The sequence below is a fragment of the Cephus cinctus genome, unplaced genomic scaffold (genome assembly GCF_000341935.2).
Source record: "Cephus cinctus unplaced genomic scaffold, Ccin1 Ccin1_scaffold0970, whole genome shotgun sequence".
NCBI classification, from domain to species: domain Eukaryota; kingdom Metazoa; phylum Arthropoda; class Insecta; order Hymenoptera; family Cephidae; genus Cephus; species Cephus cinctus.
In genome coordinates, this window is record NW_014333527.1 from 99,650 (window position 1) to 118,298 (window position 18,649).

Below are 18,649 nucleotides of genomic sequence, written 5' to 3' on the forward strand. Positions count from 1 at the left end.
AGGCTCCTAGTGGCCCCCACAGGGGCTGTGCGCTGACTTTCGCCCCTATCTACCCTAAAGCCTCTGGGCTTCGCCCTCCGCGAATTCCACCTTCTAAAGACGGTTCAGAGTCCAAGGGCTACGGTCGCTCCCGCCCGATTAATGCCGGTGACAATATGGTTGATGCGTCCCAACTGTCTCCTAAGTCTGGCCCAGCTTGAGTCCGCATCAGGCAGGACGAAACTTTGCGTAAACTCGGCTGGATGTTTGCCCAGGGCAGTAGTGCCGTGTTATGACAGGAGGGGGTGTAACTGGGCAGGGGTGGCGGAGCGAGAATACACTTTTAAAAGTCGCGGGGGTTAATTGTCCAAATATGTTAAGTAGAAGATCAGGGGATGCTGCGTGGACCCACGGGACCATGCGCTTGGACGTATCAGATTAATCCGTCAGGTTGAGCTGGTACCGACCTAGCGGGCAAGGAAGTACGTATAATTTTTGGACACGAGGGTTAAGGTAACCAGTTGAAAAATTAACTGGCTCTCACCGATTCTTAATCTCTCGAAAAATCCTCGCAGGGGGTGTAATCTTCAATTTCCAAGGGTCTCACGAGAGGAAGACTAAAGCGAATTCCCAGAATTGTAAGTTCGTAAGATTTGTTCCGGTCGTAAAGTCGCTCCTCTTGACTTCGGGCAAAGCGGGCACGATTTTCGACGAGGCTACCCTTCGGGTCGTAAAGGTATTAGTGTGCATGATGTTTCTATATTGTTGTGGGACAACGCGATATTATTTGCCTGTTAAAGAGAGAGAGAGAGAGAGATTTTCATCTCCTCGTTTCTCCTGTACTTTGTCAGGGACCGTTACGTTGATTTATGGGGGGTTGTTGGTATGTTTACCAGAATGAGAAACCAAAGACTCTTCCGTGCTGAGGGAGGAGAAGATTTTTCTCGAAAGGACGAAAAATTTGTTCACGTCGAAGGTCTGGAGTGGGCGGACTCCTTTCTCCGAACGGGCGGAGCTCCCGGACGTTCAACGGAGGATAATCCTCGGAATAGAGGATCATCCAATTACGGGGCAGGTGACCCGAGCGTCATTTGTATTCATTTCGCCTCCATTTTACCTCCTTGCGAGGTGCGTCCGACCGCAAAATTTTCTCCCCCGCGAGAGATTATCCCGCGCGAGTGTTAAACAAAGACTTAGCTGGACTTAAATCGGGATTTTACGGGGATTAGCCAGTTTACTTCGTTCCTGGGACAATTAATTTAAACCAACCCTCTGTGACCGCGTCACCATTCCCATCGTTCATCCCTCTCGTTTACACTCTACAAAAAAAAAAACATCTTACTCCGTTCAAACAATCGTATTAACCATATATACCTACATATACGCTTTCTAGTAGCAATACCAGTATACAAATAAAAAAAGCAACCCCTCCACTATCCACTATGGAGCAATGATATGAGTAATAGTAAATGCACATATGACGGGGTCTTCATGGCTCGTTGCTCACGAGAGTAAGCCGTGAGGTAGATAATGGAGAGTCCATGCACTTGTACGATCTGCTGTGGTCTAAAATCTGACGCTCCCTGCTTTTCAAAGTGGATGGATAGCCTTGTTATGTTGCAAGAACGATACTCCTGTATCTCTCCATTGAGTGGATTTGAGTGATAGCGTCAAGAGGGGTAAAATTTTGGAGGGTGGTCCGAGAAGAATTTTAGGGGGGTCGATACCAATAGACAGCAAGGCGATAGTCCTACGCATCTGTTTGCAATTGAACCGAGTGGTTCGATTTTGGTTTATGGGTTTACCGAGTGGGCGCACTGCGACCCACCCTATAAACTTTGGATAAAGTTTCAAGTACTTGAGAGAATCATCCTATCGCTCCAACCATACTGTACACGAAATTGAATGGATCCTCAGAACGATTTGGATTATCGTACGCGACGCTCTGTGATTTTGGTACTTTGTTCCTGATTTCAAAGAGAGTCAAGGTATCTACATATAATCACGTAGCACTCGGCATTGATAAAGTCCTGAGGGATACGGAATAATGATTACAGTCGGGAAAGGCGTCGATTGTATTCCATATGGAACAAAGGATTAAGAACGTTTCCAGGGTCATTTGTGTTATGCATAAATGCCCACGGACCATTCCCATATAAGCAGGGATGATGTTTCAATAAGAGACGGCAGTTAGACGTCTCTAACGTCTACTTTGGTCTTTCGGTATTGTGCCTACCCCCTATCAGCACGAGCTCTCTCCAGTTTGAATTTCCTAACCTCAACAATAACGCCAGCCCTTATGATTGTCATGTCGTTACTTTTTCGTTATACGCCACTTCCGGTATGCGCGATATTGCCTTTAGGTGGTTACCAGGCTCGATTGGATCTCTCTACCTTGTCCCTATACGGATACGTAATATTATCGGCGAAGATGAGGATAATGAAAAATTGTCTTTCTTTCAAGCAGATATACATAATAATATACGACAAAGGTAAAAGGAGGAATGAAAATGTGTTTTTACCTAAGCCAACAGAGTTATAACATTCTGGTGGCAGTGGGAGACAAGAGAGTATAGGGTGGTAGCTGCGTCCTTTGTGTAACGTGGGGTAGCGTCGCGACGCCTCGTTGGTCACCAAAAGGACGTGGACTCTCTCTCAATCTGTCATAGCGGTCGCGGAAGCGTCTCTCTCGATTCTCTCTTCTATTCTCCATACCTCGCCCGTTCTGTTTATGGACACCGAGCACAACCAGTCCACAATCCAAACAGAGGGTGCCGAACTCACTCGGTGTAACCAACCACCATGTGTTCCTCTCGGATTCAGTGGTACTAGATATCGCTGATTATATACGAGGTATAGGGTAAAAAAAAATTATTTATAAATTAATTACCAGATACCTCTCAAGTCACCGATCCGCAGCTACCCCTGTATGCTTATCGGTACGTGAAAAATTTAACAAAAAAAATATAATAATTTCCCAGATAATTACGAAGCGTCTTGTGGGCGCAGATGGGCAAAGGGCTCGTCATATTCCGACACAAATCCCCCATAAACCGTCTCAGGTTACCGAGAGTGAATGAGGGCTGGTGGATTAGTGTGCGCAAGACCTGGAGAAAGCAGGGTGAATCATATCTGGCGAATTATGATGGCCGCTCGCGTCATTCGAATTGGCAGGACATAAATCTCTATAGGCATCGCCTCGTGTTTCTAAGGGTAGAAAAGGAGCATGTGGTCGCCGCTACGCATCTGTACCGATTGCGCGAGCGTACGAGAGAGCCAAAAAATAAATTCGCCCCTCTCTATCCTCTTTACCCCTTTAACCAGCCCAGGAAGCTAACGCTCGCGAAATTTACTCCTGCTCTTCTATTTTCCCCATACGCGACCCCATGGAGCAGGAGAAATCGACGCCAATTCAAAGCCGGTGACATCTCGTTGCCTTCGTAACAAGTACCATTGTCCGTGAGCATCGATCGCCGCCATTGTGTATACTGGCCGACACTCGGGTGCATCAAGTGCACTCAGAAATGCACCTGGCGAGATGTTCACTGGGCAATGCTAATCGGCGCCAGTGTACTCGAGCAATTTGTTTGAAAACACCGACTACATTTCGTTGACTTCAATTACGCTTGACAATCCGTCGACCGAGCATTAATGAAAAAGCAAAATCCATTCATACCGCTTCGAATGAGATTTTTCAAAATTTAACCAAACAGAAAACAAAGTGCTGTCACTTGGCCGAGAGGCTTTTATTCGAGCTTCGTGATTCTCCCGTATGGTCTCTGCGGTGTCGAGGACACTTTTATTTGGCTCTGGTAGTTGCGGTATAAACGCAGCATTATGCACGACAATAAACAGACATAATTGGTCCAGTATCGCCTCGATAGGTAGAGACAAACAAGAGAGACGATCCCTCGTCGCTTTGGCTACCCCCGTTTACGTGTATTTGTAGCTTGTTATGAAATGCAGCCACGCTGGTTTGCATCTATCCTGCACTTCACCCGCATGTAAAATACATGGGAAGGTAGGTAGGTGTATCTATGTATCCTATATATAGATTGACTCTATCTCTCTCTCTCTCTCTCTCTCTCTCTCTCTCTCTCTCACTCACTCACTCACCTCAGTCCCCATTGCCTCCATCCATTCTCTCTCTCGCTCTCTGTATGCAAAGCAAATGTATCATATCACACGGGCCCCCAGGGCTGCATTACAAGCCCGATCATAGTCTGTTTCCAACAGTATTAATACGCCAGTAAAAATGCACCCGCTGTTTCGCGACCAGCTCGCGCTAAACCGTTCGCTAATTCCATTTGACGCTACGAAAATTCCATGAAAACGGCCCCACGCGCTATTCCCAGCCAACTGTAACGATAATAATGGATATTGCTGATTTTATCCATACTTAGCCCCAAAACGGGGACTCGATCGGAGCATATAGTTATTTTTGTCAATGGCTAGCCACTTTTTTCTTTCGTTCTCACGGGTATAACAATCTCGACGACAAGTATCCTCGAGCTTCGTATCCACGGTACGGAGGATTCGCGACGGATGAGGGATGCCTGGAAACGATGAGTCCGAGACCCCGAGTGATAATAAAACCTTGGACAATCAACCGAGACGAAGAAGACGAAAGCGAGTGGCGCAATGGCGAGAATGTGAGAATCCTGTTGTATCCAGTGGCGCGAGAGAGGGTGACTTGGCCTGTATAGAAATACTGTACTGGCCGAGGGACGATAAAAAGCAACCTTTACGGCGTGACGGAATTACCACTATCCGACGTGGCAGCAGCCATAGCCCGACGTCGGTTCACCCCTTATTTCTACACGTATAATTGCAACCGCCGCGCGGCCGAGATTAGCTCGTTACATTTTTGTTACTGCAGCATTGCAACGGTAACCCTGAGCTCTTCTTTTCTTCGGCTTATTTATTTACCTCCCGGTATATACTTTATTATACTTGCTTTAGTGTCCTGTGAGCTTTCTGTGATATGATCTACATTGGCGTATATACATGTGTGTTATGTATATAGACGCTCGTGATAATTCTTCGGGGTGTCTCATCAAATTCCAAAATTACCTTTAGTATGCAGTCGGTCCCGTAATGGATTTGTCGTGAAAATGAGGACAGGGGCTGAAATTAAGGCGACTGGCAAACAAAGGATATTGCACGCAATGTATCGCGCTCCGGCGGCACGCTGTCCTCTGCAAACAATCTAATGTGAGAAATACACACATGAGCAGTCCCGCTAATATTGCAAAGCTACCAGACTCGTTTGATACGATTGTCAAAGTGACATTTGCCAGTGAGTATTTGAGTATTAATTTTAATTTTGACTTTTCGGTAAATCTTGACTTTACCAGAAACTGGTATTTTTGAGATTTGAAAAATCGAACCCAAAAAAAGGTAGGAAGGGGTGGATTACTTTAAAAAATTCCTCATTTTGTATATATTCAAGGTAGGTCGACGTTTTACCAGGTGGGGTGATGAAGAGATACGGAGGAGGCAGTGGGGAGGCAGGGTTGTTTGTGCGTTTACGCAATTACTCGATATTACTGCTCTGGGCACTGGCAACTACGCTAGCTTTGCTAATAAACGCATAATCTCATAATACCATTGATTTTCAATTTGTTATTTATCCGTTCTCATAGGTTCTCAATTCGCGATTATAATTTTAATAAATTTCGACCGCCCCCCTGAAAATCCAAAATTATTGATACTTTACTCAAATCTCTATGGGACAACTGTCCGAATGATATTTCGAAAGAATTTTGATATTTTTTATCGTTCCTGTGATTGCGGGAGATAAAGTGATATCCGATCTAAATGAGAGTCACAGTTTGTACACCAATGACTATTTGGTAATTACAACAAAATACGGTAATATCAGCCTCTCTATATGTACCCCGTACTAGGCTGCCCTACGTACTGATTCGGGTCCATGTGGAACAGTACTCGCTTGAAACAGGTAATGCATGCGTTATTATCATAGGCAATTTTTCATATTAATTAACCGTCGCACGTTATTGCACGGGTCAAGTAAAGCGCCACCACACCGAGAATAAAAACTAAAATCAGTATAAAAAAATAATACCGTTCTAATAGCGTACTGTTATAGAAAAAAAAGAAGAAATCTACAATACCGTGAAATAAGATAAATTTTAATTCCAGACCAACCTGCAACTAGATGACAGATTTCACGACTAGAACCGTCGCGACGTCAACGTCCGTCGCGACGCCCTATCAATGACACTCTATACGAAGCTATGTAAGAACATTTTCCTTTTTGCGAAATGTGTAATTCGTCCTAGACACAAGATGGCGTCTTCTCATGAGAGCCGACGGCTACTGGACCACATCCAGGATATACCCCCATTACACAATCGCCTTATTTCCTCGCAGAGAGTAACCCATGAGATACAAATTCTTAACGAAGAAATCCAAAAATTGAAAAATAAAAAATAGACTAGAAAAATCCCTAAGAAATCATATAGTACTAGCTATAGTATTTTACAACATGTATCTATATCTAAATGACGGAACTTACTCGCACGCGACTATATCTTATCAAGCACCAAGCCGCATGCGACTGGTTGGCCTACAGGTATTAGCTCACTGCTAATCAGATCAAGTCGTTAGCCGGTCCGTTTACGTGCCACGTGTTCCTGTACGCGAAAGGTTAAATAATCCTGGCAAGGAGCGAACAGTAGGATACACTGGTGGATGATACCACCAAAATGGAAAAGGTCTAAGGAGACGGGTGAGGAGCGAGAGAAAGAGAGGAAAGTCAGAAATAAGAAAGAAGGTACCTATATAAGTGAAGCGAAAAAAAAAAGAAGAAAGTAAAGGAAGCTGCGTCGCGGAAGCGACCGTCCAATCCCAAAAAAAGTCCGTCGACGAGTTTGCCCGGCTTTCCCTATATTAGCTTACCAGGCAGCTTTCGCAAAATAAGTAACATTTTCAGGGCGTTTCTCGTCCGTGTGCGTGGCCAACCCTTAGAAGCGTGTGCCTCCTACGGCCCTCAAGGGTACCCTAGGCTTCCCGACCTCGCCACCCTTACCACCACCACCCTCAAGGATATCGTCCCTTTTTCCTCGCAAGGGTGTTCTTTCGACCTAGATGCATCGTTACACTTTGGCTAACTGGCCAAACTTCCCCAGGCCCATAGCCAAACGATCGTCTAACGATCGGACGCACGCGACTTCTAGCGCCAATGTTCACTCGTAGGTTAGACGAGACGTTATATTGCTGATTATTTTACTTTGACTCTTGTGCCCGGGACAATTTATTCTATATTGGCTACTATATTACCTTTGAGCTATTCCTTTGGTGACAGTTACCATATCTTGACCTTTCCTATACGATCGTATCGTTTTATTAGTATCGACCAAAAATTGCCATATATATTGTGCATATGATTCTAATGATATCATAGCATTACCTCGGACACGTACGTTTGTGATAAATAATGATAACGTATATACAGTACATAGTCGTATGGTATATGGTAGTATACTGTAATCTGGTGACCAAGGTGAGAATGAACGAGTTTTAAAAAAATAGAATAAATGACTTTCAGGACCCTAGTGGAAAATCAAACTGAGCAGCCAACGAGCGTAACCCAAGCAGACACGCGCCGCCGATCAGCAGACAAAGAATTCATCCGGTTTTTACGCATTAAAATCGTATAAATCTTATGGTACTTTAAACGGACGCATGCCGCTCTGCGTTTGCATAACATTATGGTCTTGATAGGTTACCCTTCTTGGTAGTCTTTTAGAAGGGGTTGGTATAGGAGGGTGCAACCTGGACGCACACGCTGTAGCTGTATACAATTTATGTCGCTTAGGTGTAATTTAGTTAAGAAACGAGGACTCACCGTTTGCAGCTTTTTCTTCCTGATCCAGTCGACGTCCGGGATTCTATAAAAAATGAAAAGGGAATATGAGAAAAATAGTGGAAGATAAAAATAAGACACACTGGCAATACGAGACCATTTTTCACTTATGGCTTTTGCAATCAATACTCGTATTCGGCAATAAGCAAAGTAAATCCTGTATATTTTCCGCATTTCATGAAATTGGTTAAGGGCAGGGAACGACTCCTATTTACTTTTCCATATATATACATATATCATAAGGGGATGGTCAACGTAGGGAAAAGTGGCGAGTGACCAGAGCCCAGGTTTATCATTAATTCACAAGCTCGCAGATCCCGGGATATAAAAATAATTTGGTTTATGGAAACAGACGCGTCCCCAGAAATAGCAGCGCGTATATATGCTACTACGAGATGCCGAATAAAACATGAATTGCCCCTAGAAAATTGTCCATCGAATTCCGTAAGGATGACGCAACGTTTCCTTCAAAATTATTTTTCAAAATCCGTCCAAACTATTTTACAGGAGTAATTAAGTCAATAATGCAATACGCTGTCACATAAAGAATAAAATAGAAAAAAAAATTTTACAATAAAATACCTAATTTTTTATCTTGACTAATATTGGTAACTTCCTTAACTGTACTTTGGAAGGAAGACGTCTGTCACGTTCAGATGCCTACTGGCTACTGATGATAATAGTGTGTACAATGGCAATCTAGAAGGCACATCGGTAGGAGATAGTGAGACACAGGGCGGGTAATGGAAACTATAGGTAAGGCTTAGGTAGCAGGTTACAATGATTTACTTTTTAGTTTGTCTATACGTCTCTCTCATAGACCTAGGTTATAACTAGTATCTTCCCAGGTCAGGTTAGTAGACAATCCTAGGGTGAACAAACGTACCGGCTAATGACGTTGACACCGGAACCTGTTGTCCGCTTTTGAATGGGGCACACGCCACGGTGGCTTCGCTAATAAATGGGCCCTCGGCGGGCCCACATCTGTAGTCGAAAACGAGAGCTGAAAAACTCGAGAACCCCCTACGGTATCGCGCCCCCGCGAAAACCCTCGCCAGGGACGTTATTATCATTATAATTGTGCACCGATGCGCTGATCAGCTGTATTGTCAGACCAAATGCTAAACTGTGCCAGCTAGAGACGTATTGTGTGGTTTTAGTAGCAGCATCCTCTACTGTGTATATATATATACATATATATACATATATATATATATATATATATATATATATATATAGGCAAAGAATATTGCGCTACCCTGAAAATACAGTAAAATATTTTGTAGCTACAAAATATATAATTTAACTGTAAAAGCATTCAGTGACAAGTGGTAAAAATTATTCCTGTGTCCAGGACGACCGAGAGAAATAATGTTTCAGATAAAAAAGAGAATACGAGGACGTCGCTAAAGTGGATAAATAAAAAACAATCAAAATGAGCCACTCCAACTCGATCGTACGTACAAATGCAAACAAACTTGCTCATAGAATTATAGACACTTCCATTCTCAGCACATGCTGGACCAAATGCGTGCTGGCAGTAGTACGTACGCAGGGGATGCTACCCCATAAGCATCGCATATGTCAGCCCCTTCAGGGACCCTTCCATCCACCATAGAGTACCCCTGGCAATGGGTACCGAACGATAGAGGCTGCAGTGCTGTACCTACTCTATGTGGGGTATAGGCACCTACAGATAGTGTTACACTAGGGCAAGTGCGTTTCTATGGGGACAAAGGTCGTTTTAGATTTCCCAAAAATCATCCCCCCGTGGCGGTAGGTTGCTATAACCGAGATCTAAAAAATAAATAAGAAATACAGTAGCGAATACAGTTATCCCCGGAGTTATCGCGAATTTACATAAGACAGTTAAATTCCACGTTTAGCTGATATTTATCGACACGCGAGCCATGGGTTTTGAACCCCTGTTGACAATGTCATCCATGAGGTCTTTAAGCTGACATATGTACAAAGGGAAGTCTGCGGATGTAGTCCAAATAGAAATACCGGGATAGGAATATTATCATAGCGTCCTAATAAGCTTAGGACTTTTTCTATAGATCCTATGGGGTACCCATGGTGGATATACGGGGTTGCTGCAGCCGTGTAACAACATCGAGACATGCACCCTAACCGCGACAATTGGATTTGCTGGGTTCGGTGATGTTCATTTGACATCATTTGGACATTTAAAAGGCCCTGACAGTGTTTAGGGAAGAAATTGGAGAATATCAACATTACAGTACATGTAGGTATACATAAGACAGATGTCAAAGTGCATCTTTATGTTTAAGATAAATTATAAAAATCTTTCGGGAGTCACGAGATAACAGAATTAGATTTTTCAGAGGGATGGCTTTCCTCCCTTGCTTGGTTGCCTAGCCATAAGGTGGTAATGTCACAGGCCGTTGGGCAGCCAAGAGATCCCATGAATCAGGACAGCAATAGCAATAACAGCAGCGGGAGCTCTAAGAGACACGAGGTTGACGCGAACAGGAGGAGATGAAAAAAATTTACTGAAAACCGGTTCGACGTACGTTTCTCGAATAGTTAAGGTTAATGACTGATGCTTGGATACTCATTATGGTTTATTATTCTACTTTGCCGTATGAGGGGTATTAATCGCGTGTAGCTAAAATACGTTACTTAACAATGACAAACACCTGGATGAACACAGTCATGACAAAAGTCAGTTTCACCCCTGAACGTTCACGAGGGGTTGGCTGTTGAGGTTGTAGATACTTATACTATACGTAGTATACATATACATAGTAGCTTGGCTGGCAGTATACTTTGGCCATTTAGTAAGGCTGGCGGTAGCGTCTCTTTCGATTTAAGAGTCACTAGACGAATACGTATGCAGATTAAGTGACGGCTTAGATTTAGAATGTTTGCGAATGCAAAGCAGTCGAACGAAGGAGTGGATCTGAAGGTTGGTAGTACGGTAGAGAGGAGGCCGGGCAAATTACCCGGCACAGAACACATTATCTCTACTTGATAGACCCCATACCAAGTCGTCAGTGGTTCTCATTTGTAGGGAACGTAATCGTCCCCTGTTGGTAAGAAGGTAGAAAAGCTACGTAGCAATGCAGTGTATAGCTATAGGTATTGGATGAGTTGCCAGGGTGGTTTAAGAACTACCGGTTAGCAGGGGAGAGGTGGAGGGGAGGTTACTTCTTTTCTTTCCCTCCTAAATTCGCGATTGCTACCTCGACAACCCCCCATAAATTTATTCCAACAAATTCTATAATTACTTTTTCGGGACCAAGCGGATCCGAGAGATTTATACGGTGGTTCCTTCTCTTAGCATTTTTATTGGACCTCTGACTCTTGGTTCTCGCTCTGCTACTGCCGGCCTTGTTTTCCAGATTTCCCTGAACTTTTCGTAACAACAATCAGGAATTACTGTATATAGCACAATGGGTGAATTATGTACGGGATCCTATGTACGTACGTATATGTATAGAATAGAGGAAATGTATGTTATTGCTTATAGGACGTGTATAAATTTGAAGTTTAAACATCGTTGGTACATTTATCTTGTATGTATATCTTAAGGCGTGGGTTTCCAGGTAATGAGAGCGAGTGCCACCCCGTGTTGGGGGTTGTTTGGTCCCAGTGGTGCGGAAAGCCTCCACGCACCGAAAGGTCCAATCCATCACTTAGCCGGTGTCTTATGCATAGCATAAGGTAGACATTATAGTCGGAACTTAACCGGGTATGTCTGCTATCTAGCGAAAAGAGTAAACAGGTGAAAGTTCGGTGGGGGATGGTTAGAAGAAAAATGTTAAATCTAGCGAGACAGGTGAAAAAAGGATTGTTGGCGGTAGTGGCTGCTGCGTGAAGAAAGACCTGACGCAGGGCGCTGTGGGTTTCTAGGACTCCAGGCTCTGGATCCAAGACGAAGGATTCCTTGGGTGTCCTAGGGGAGAGATCAGAGAGTTCCCGGTACTTGATTGCACATTGCAAAAAGTGGGACAGGCTAGGTGCGAGTCCACTGTGGGACAGAGTGAGGTGTTTCTTGGCGATACGTGACGCAGCTGCCATTAGGCGAATCACGTATGTCGATAGGATCGCGTAGGTCTGACAGGTAGCTGAAAAGGAACTGTAATCGACAAATTGGAGAAAAGGAGAAATCATTGGGTTCCGTATAGTAAATCGATGACAGTAAACTGTCTGGATTTTATATGGTGAAAAAAGTTGATATTCCTTGGAATTCAGTATATTGAGAGACACGTTATGACCTCTTTACAGTAATACATACCGGAGGTATGGATTTTTTATATGTACATGAAAGTTTGAAAATAATAGTCGAAGGTAATAATAAAAAATATTGGATGATCCTATGATTTCTGAGAATTGTAAAGCGAGCTCGTAAGATTTTTCTGGATAATTTTTCTGGAACGACGAAAAACAACCCCTTACAGTAGCACGGCCTTCGCCGGAATGACAGCCTCGCAACGTTGCCACCAGAGCGCCACTGTCTCTTCAGGATCTAAACCAGGCGTGGTGAACAGTCACTGCTGGATCCCATTGGCGGAGAAAATGGTTAGCGATTGGTTTGTCCGTGCAAAGGCGTGGCGAGTGAAGGTTTGTGCTACATTGTGATGCTGCGCGGATCAGGATCGACTACGCCCCCTAAAAGGTTGGTACAACCCCGGGGGACCTCCGTGCACGCTAGCTTGGCCGGCCGTGACACATTCGACAAGCGGCGCCGTAACGGGAAGCAACGCGCGGCTGGGGACCACGAAGACCTCACGGCCACGAGTCACCCTCCGCCCTCCTTAGTCGAGAGAACGGCACCGTGCCAGATTACCGTATCCCGGGGTGCCATCAAAGCGCGATAACGACACTCCTGGTGAATCCTGTGGATCCTGAAGTCCGTCTAGCCACGAGGACAAGATCCCTGGAGAAAACAGGGTTAAAGTCATCGGTCAAGCTTTTCGGTTAGTGGTGCAGGAGTATCGACCTCAGCATCCCTGGACCCAGGACGCATCAGTTATTCAAAAGAAGATCCTATCGAAAGTTGGCAAGAAAAAGAAAAGGAAGATGAACGGTAAAACAGTGCAAGAGTGAACAGCAGTGTAACGCTACGGAAAACACTCTACAAGAAGTCCACTGACAGATAAATGTTCTATTAAAATTTGGTGACCCCTCAGTGACATTATGGTGAAGACAGTGTTGTGACCTTAGAGAATCAGACCACGCGGCCAATGACAGGTGACAGAGACTCGAAGATCATATTTCACACGTGCTCCAAAACGTCCAGAACTGTGATCAGGAAGAAAATTTAAAGGTGGACCTTAATGAAATTGATCGCTCGACGTCGACTTCCTGATCACGGATGGTAGCAAAGAGTTGACGGTACATGCTCGTATCCGGACAGGAAGTACGAAGCACGCGGAGGAAATCGCTAATTCAATCGCGGCAAAAGGTATTCGCGGTGGGCGCTTGCGCGCGCTCCTAACTCTGATTTAGCGAAGGGTGCTTCAGAGAAGGAAGAAGAGTGTTGCCCCAGGAAAGCCTCTACAGCCTCACAACGCGGTCCGACGAGTACACCGGTAGTCACCCCAGCTCCACCATCGTGGGGGCTGGGGGACTGACATGGTTAGGCTTTGGGGCTGGTGGCGGCGCAGGGGCCACCACCGGCGGTGGAAGTCCTGTCGAATTTGATGAGCACTGGGGCCGGAAGTTGTACGGGGCCAGCGTGGCCCCGCCACCACCGCCTCATCATCATCATCCACGTCTCTTCGCACCGCAGGACATGAGGCAGATCCTTAAGGAGGAACCGATACCACGTGTCTGGCCGCAACCTGCACTGGGTGATAACGGAACGTAAGTTTTCTTCTCTTTTCATTTCGTATCTAACAAACTTCTACGACCAATCCCTTTTGACATATTTTTGAAAATTTTTTTTTTGGAATTTAGGTAATTTTGCTTGGTTTGATTTTACGTGAAATAGAAAAAAAGTAATGGGTGATATAAGAAAATAATAACAATCTTCGATATAAGCACGCATGGGCTGAGGGATCGTAATTGGGATCGAATTTGAGGGATGGCGCAAAAGTCACTAGCTATCCTCCCTAGGGAAATTTGTGAGGACCGCGTGTACTTGAATCATTTGTAATGAGCTTAGGAACTTGTCGGAATTAAGCTCTGTCCGCTTTAGGCCTATCCTCCGAATCGTACTACACTCCGCCGTCGGACCGCGCACTGATCTTTACTACTTGGAGCTTGCAAGTCAATTGGGAAACCTACAGTATTTACGTTAGGTTGGACGATAAAGAATAAAAGCACAAAGCTCAACCGACTAATGAACTGATAATATTAAATTGGCTATTATAATGAGCTATTCAATAGGTAAAGAAAAAATACTCGTCTACCTAGAAGTTAATCTTTTTCCGTAAAAGTGAAAAATTCCGTAAAAATTCGCTTTTTGAATAAAAAAATTATCGTATCAACCCAGTGACGTAATATCCATTTTTTCACAAATATTTCACCGGCACACAAATTCTTTTATTATTTCGAAATGAAAAAATTTATCGTATCCCAATGAAGTTTACAACGTATTACACCTATTATCGATGTCTCTCAAAGTAACTACCCTCTCGGTGCAGCGTAAACGAAACTCGGTAGACGAACAATAAACCGCACTTTATTGCAGTTTCACTAACGGATTTGTACGACGTGCAAACTGCAGAGGTGTAGATACGAGGTCGAAGGTAAGCCAGTAGGTGGCTCTCTAATCCAATAGCGGTTCCCTTAACTAACCTCACCTACAGTCGTGACACGGGAACAGGGTGGAATCAAGTTAATGTAATTGAGAATTTTAGCGCCTTTTGCTCTCACCCCTCCGAAGTGCCACTTCTGCCAGCACGTATCTAGTCATATGTGAGATATATACATAAGATAGCAAGTGTGCCAAAAATTTGCAAAAATCTCAATTACGTATTACGATTAACGTATACATTTTTTTTTTTTATTTAAGAGATGCAAATATTTTGCATGACTTAAAAAATATTCACCAAGCCATCCCTCACTTTAATTATTAATTTGATTAGCAGATATCCCAACCCTCAAAGAACCTGATCCTTTTTTTCTCCTATTTTCATCCCTTAATATCTATACACCGCCTAGATATATTCTAAGCAAAAACTTTAGCTCCGACGCGACGTCTATAGCCATTCGGCGAGTGTCCTGGGGTTGGTGTACGTGTTTCTAACGCGAAGGGTAATACGAGAGGCGAAACTGTTTTAAAACTCCCAGCAAACAGGCATAAACTCTCGCGCTTTTTAAAAACCCCTAAAAAAGTTACCCACCTAATGAAATATTAAGCCAGTGGGCACCGCGACGCTCGACGGGAAACGCCGAGTGTCATCTACCCTTAGTCTCTTTTTTTTCACTGCTCCAGCAAATAAGTGTGTCTTGTACGTGAATAAAAGTACGCAAACATGACTTTAAAGAATTTTCAATAAGCGACAAGCAGATCACGTGTATCGTGTGACATGATAATTATGATAAGAATTTCTGCGTGTCTGTTTTATTTATTTTATTTGGACCAATTTATACGTACACGGATGCTGCGAAAGGCACGTTACGCCATAGCAAACTCTGGTAAATTAAACACACAACGCGCGACGCTTTCACACCACCTCCATCGGATTATATTCAGATATATTACAAATTGCTCATTATCTCGGCATGCATTATGAATCACGCTGGGCGTACTGTAAATAGACTAACTACACGCTTTAGCCAACTCGGAATAACTAACAGTGGCCCGTACGTGTATTAACTGTAGATTTATTGTAATTCTCTGGGACGGCGATCGCGCATTGTCCTCGAATCGCCATCTGAAATCTGCAACATTAATACTATCTCGATCGAATACGTAACGCATTGTGGAAAACAGTTGGGGAAATCAATGTAAATTATATTTGAAAAAAAAAATAAAAAAATTCGCAAAAATAATTGAGTAAAGATAAATACATTTTTTTGAAGAGATTTTCTGGTCATGATTTATCACGATACAGTATGTATTTACGTATGAACGACGAATCCGAATCTACGTTATCAGGTGCAAAGGGATAAGCGAACTCATGAGTGAATTATAAGATGAACTTGAATCGAGCTTGTAATTATCGCTTTAATCGGTGTCGGTCGAAACTGCAAATAACGTGGCCACGTGATAGCCAATGCAACCCCCGTGCACGTTTACGATGCACATGCAGTCACGAGCACTCTTGCACTGTTCCGCAACTGCAAGAGGACTGCACGCGCATCGATAGAGGCGAGTACGAAATGATGCGAAAAATAGTCGCTTAATGGAGGAATATTGGCCGGAAGTGCTCTCCCGTCGTGTCATTATAATTATTCGAGCTCGCTAAATTGCCTTTACATCAAAACCCACCCCTGTCGCTTCTCTTCGTTCGTTTTCCGATTTTCTCCCTTTTCCTCTTACAATCTGCTACCCTTTCACTCTTTCTCGTTATTATTTTACGTATGTAAAAATGTGTGTATATGCATCCAGCATATTCGTGCAGTGGATTGCATATATGATACGTATATGTATATCAGAGATCGTGATATCAATGTATGGTAATGGGTGTGAAAAATGTTAAATTTAGAAAATTTATCATTTTTACGGGAAATAATTTAAAAACAGATTTGCTTTGATTTTTAGATTATTTTTTGGTGGATTTTCGGAAAAATTCTTATAGTTTGTGAAATATAGGAGGATGAATTTAATATTGGTTGATCGAGTATGGTGTCTCATGATTTTTCTCCTAACCACATTTTCCAAAAGTTTCCCTTCTGGATTACCGAACCCTTCGCGATCGGCACGAACTGACCAATGGGGTGGCAGCATAATGCGACATAGGAGGGTGCCTGCCTACACGTTATAGGAATTGGTGCATAGCAAACGGGGCAAAATAATCGGACGTCGAGAGTTATGGGGCGCGAACCGGCGGCCGGTTAATCAGCCACCGATAATTATCGACACGGGCAGTACATCACCCCCCACCCCAATGCCATTGGCGCCCACCCCTCCGAATCCATCCTCGTATTCTCGTATGCTAGAACATAGGATCCCATCGGGCGGCGTGACAAACGCACCGCCGATACCATCATTTATTTCACAAATGTGCTGCAAAACTGCCGCTATTCATTTTCGAGCAATCGATTCAGTTTTCCGCTCGGAAGTTTAACGCGATGGCTTTATCATCGGGATGCTGAGCGATAATGCGATTCCTTTAACGGTATACCTTTTGTTTTTGTTTCGTTGGCTCTTAAGAATATTTTAGTATGGAATTTGGCAATGTGACAAAATTTGTACAGACCCGCTCTCTGAGGATGTTGAAGTTTCGAAAAGGATACTTGGGGTAAGAATTAAGGAGAGCAGTGAGAAAAGTAAATCTACTGTAGACTTTCGACGCGGAGGTTTAAAAGCGTCGGGACGTCTGGATGGCTATGTTGGCAAAGTATTAAATATTCAGATGGGAGGGTCTAATTGCGGGAAAAAGGTGACAAAATCGGCCTTGCACAACTATGGGAAGTAACGTTATTTGGGTTATTGCTGAAAATCGCAGGATCACAGTTTGGCCCTTTTGACCCTTAGGTCACGTCCTGACACACGGTTCAACTGACCCGAATAAATTTTATAAACCTTTCGCTAAAACTTCCTCCGGACACAATTCTTGCTTTAGGCTACCAAAAGGGAATCGAGGGATGTCGCCATCTTGTATTTCTATTATTCATTTCGATTAGCTATTTTTGATGAATTTTTTTTTTTTAGATTTTTCGCAAACTACCCCATAAGAAACCCCTTGGTCGTTTGACGAATTTCCAAAAAATGTGCACTCTGTCCCCGTGGGATTGGTTCGCTACTATTTTGACAGTTTGAAAAATTGACAGCAAATTGTTATTCTTTTTTTTCCCCTAGCAGGACATTCCCGGGATTTCTCGGGACTGCCCACGCCCTGGCGAACTTCGAATACGGGCCCCGTACTTTGGATGTTGAGCGATGACCTGTCTCTGGAGATTTCGGAAATTCTTCAGCCTAGTATACCCAAAGCTTTCTGAAATATCTTTCTTCCTTCCACTTTGTCCCACAAATCAACAGTTTTTACTTCGCGCGGATACGAAAAAAAAAAATAAGGATAGTGCAATTTTCAAAATTTACAAGAAACAAAAATCTGTAACGCAAATTTGACATTCTGAAAGTGAACCGAGAACAGGGATTGTTTCAACCGGAAGTATAACTATGATAATTACGCGGCGAGAGGGTGAGCGAAATGCGACGTCGACTCTCAATTAATACGATCAGACTAAAATGGAGCAAGGGTAGCAAAAGGTCGGGGGTGCCACCAATTGATCTAATAATTTCAACGAGAACTGATCTCCTCCGTCCTTATCCATTTTAATCACACCGATTAAAGATCGACAATTAATTATACCAACGGTGTCACACTTTAACTCAGCCCCTCCATCCCCATCCCTATACTAATTAAAAGTCTCAAAGAACTTTCTAGAACATCTCAGCCCCTCATATCTTGAATTCATTTAATTCAAGGCAATAAGTGTCTTACTATACAGGCATAGGTAACCATACAGACTTCGCACCCGAAACATCCACAACCTACTATTAAATGGTTGCACAAGGGGTGGATACTTTCCGTGCCATTACTCAAAGATGGCAGAGGAGAGTCCAGTGGCCTAATCTCAGCACATGAGACCTTAATGGAATTTTAAGGCGTCAGGGCCACCTGCGCCCCTCCC

At 43.6% G+C, this 18,649-nt stretch overlaps 2 protein-coding genes across 8 annotated transcripts in view; one reads left to right on the forward strand and one right to left on the reverse strand.

The window, feature by feature from the left end:
* Positions 1 to 18,649, reverse strand: part of LOC107271428 — a 174,533-nt gene that overhangs the window by 98,995 nt on the left and 56,889 nt on the right. Inside the window, exon 5 of the mRNA XM_015747419.2 lies at positions 7,853 to 7,895. Coding sequence (XP_015602905.1) covers positions 7,853 to 7,895 — 43 coding nt within the window. The remainder of the gene's footprint in view (positions 1 to 7,852; positions 7,896 to 18,649) is intronic.
* LOC107271426 (transcription factor collier) overlaps positions 12,584 to 18,649 on the forward strand; it is a 57,864-nt gene continuing 51,798 nt past the window's right edge. For all 7 annotated transcript variants that reach the window (XR_003060874.1, XR_003060876.1, XR_003060877.1 and 4 more), the window contains exon 1: positions 12,584 to 13,705. Coding sequence is in view for 3 of the 7 variants with exons in the window: in XM_025088670.1 (XP_024944438.1) it covers positions 13,635 to 13,705 (71 nt within the window). In the remaining 4 variants the exon portion in view is untranslated. The remainder of the gene's footprint in view (positions 13,706 to 18,649) is intronic.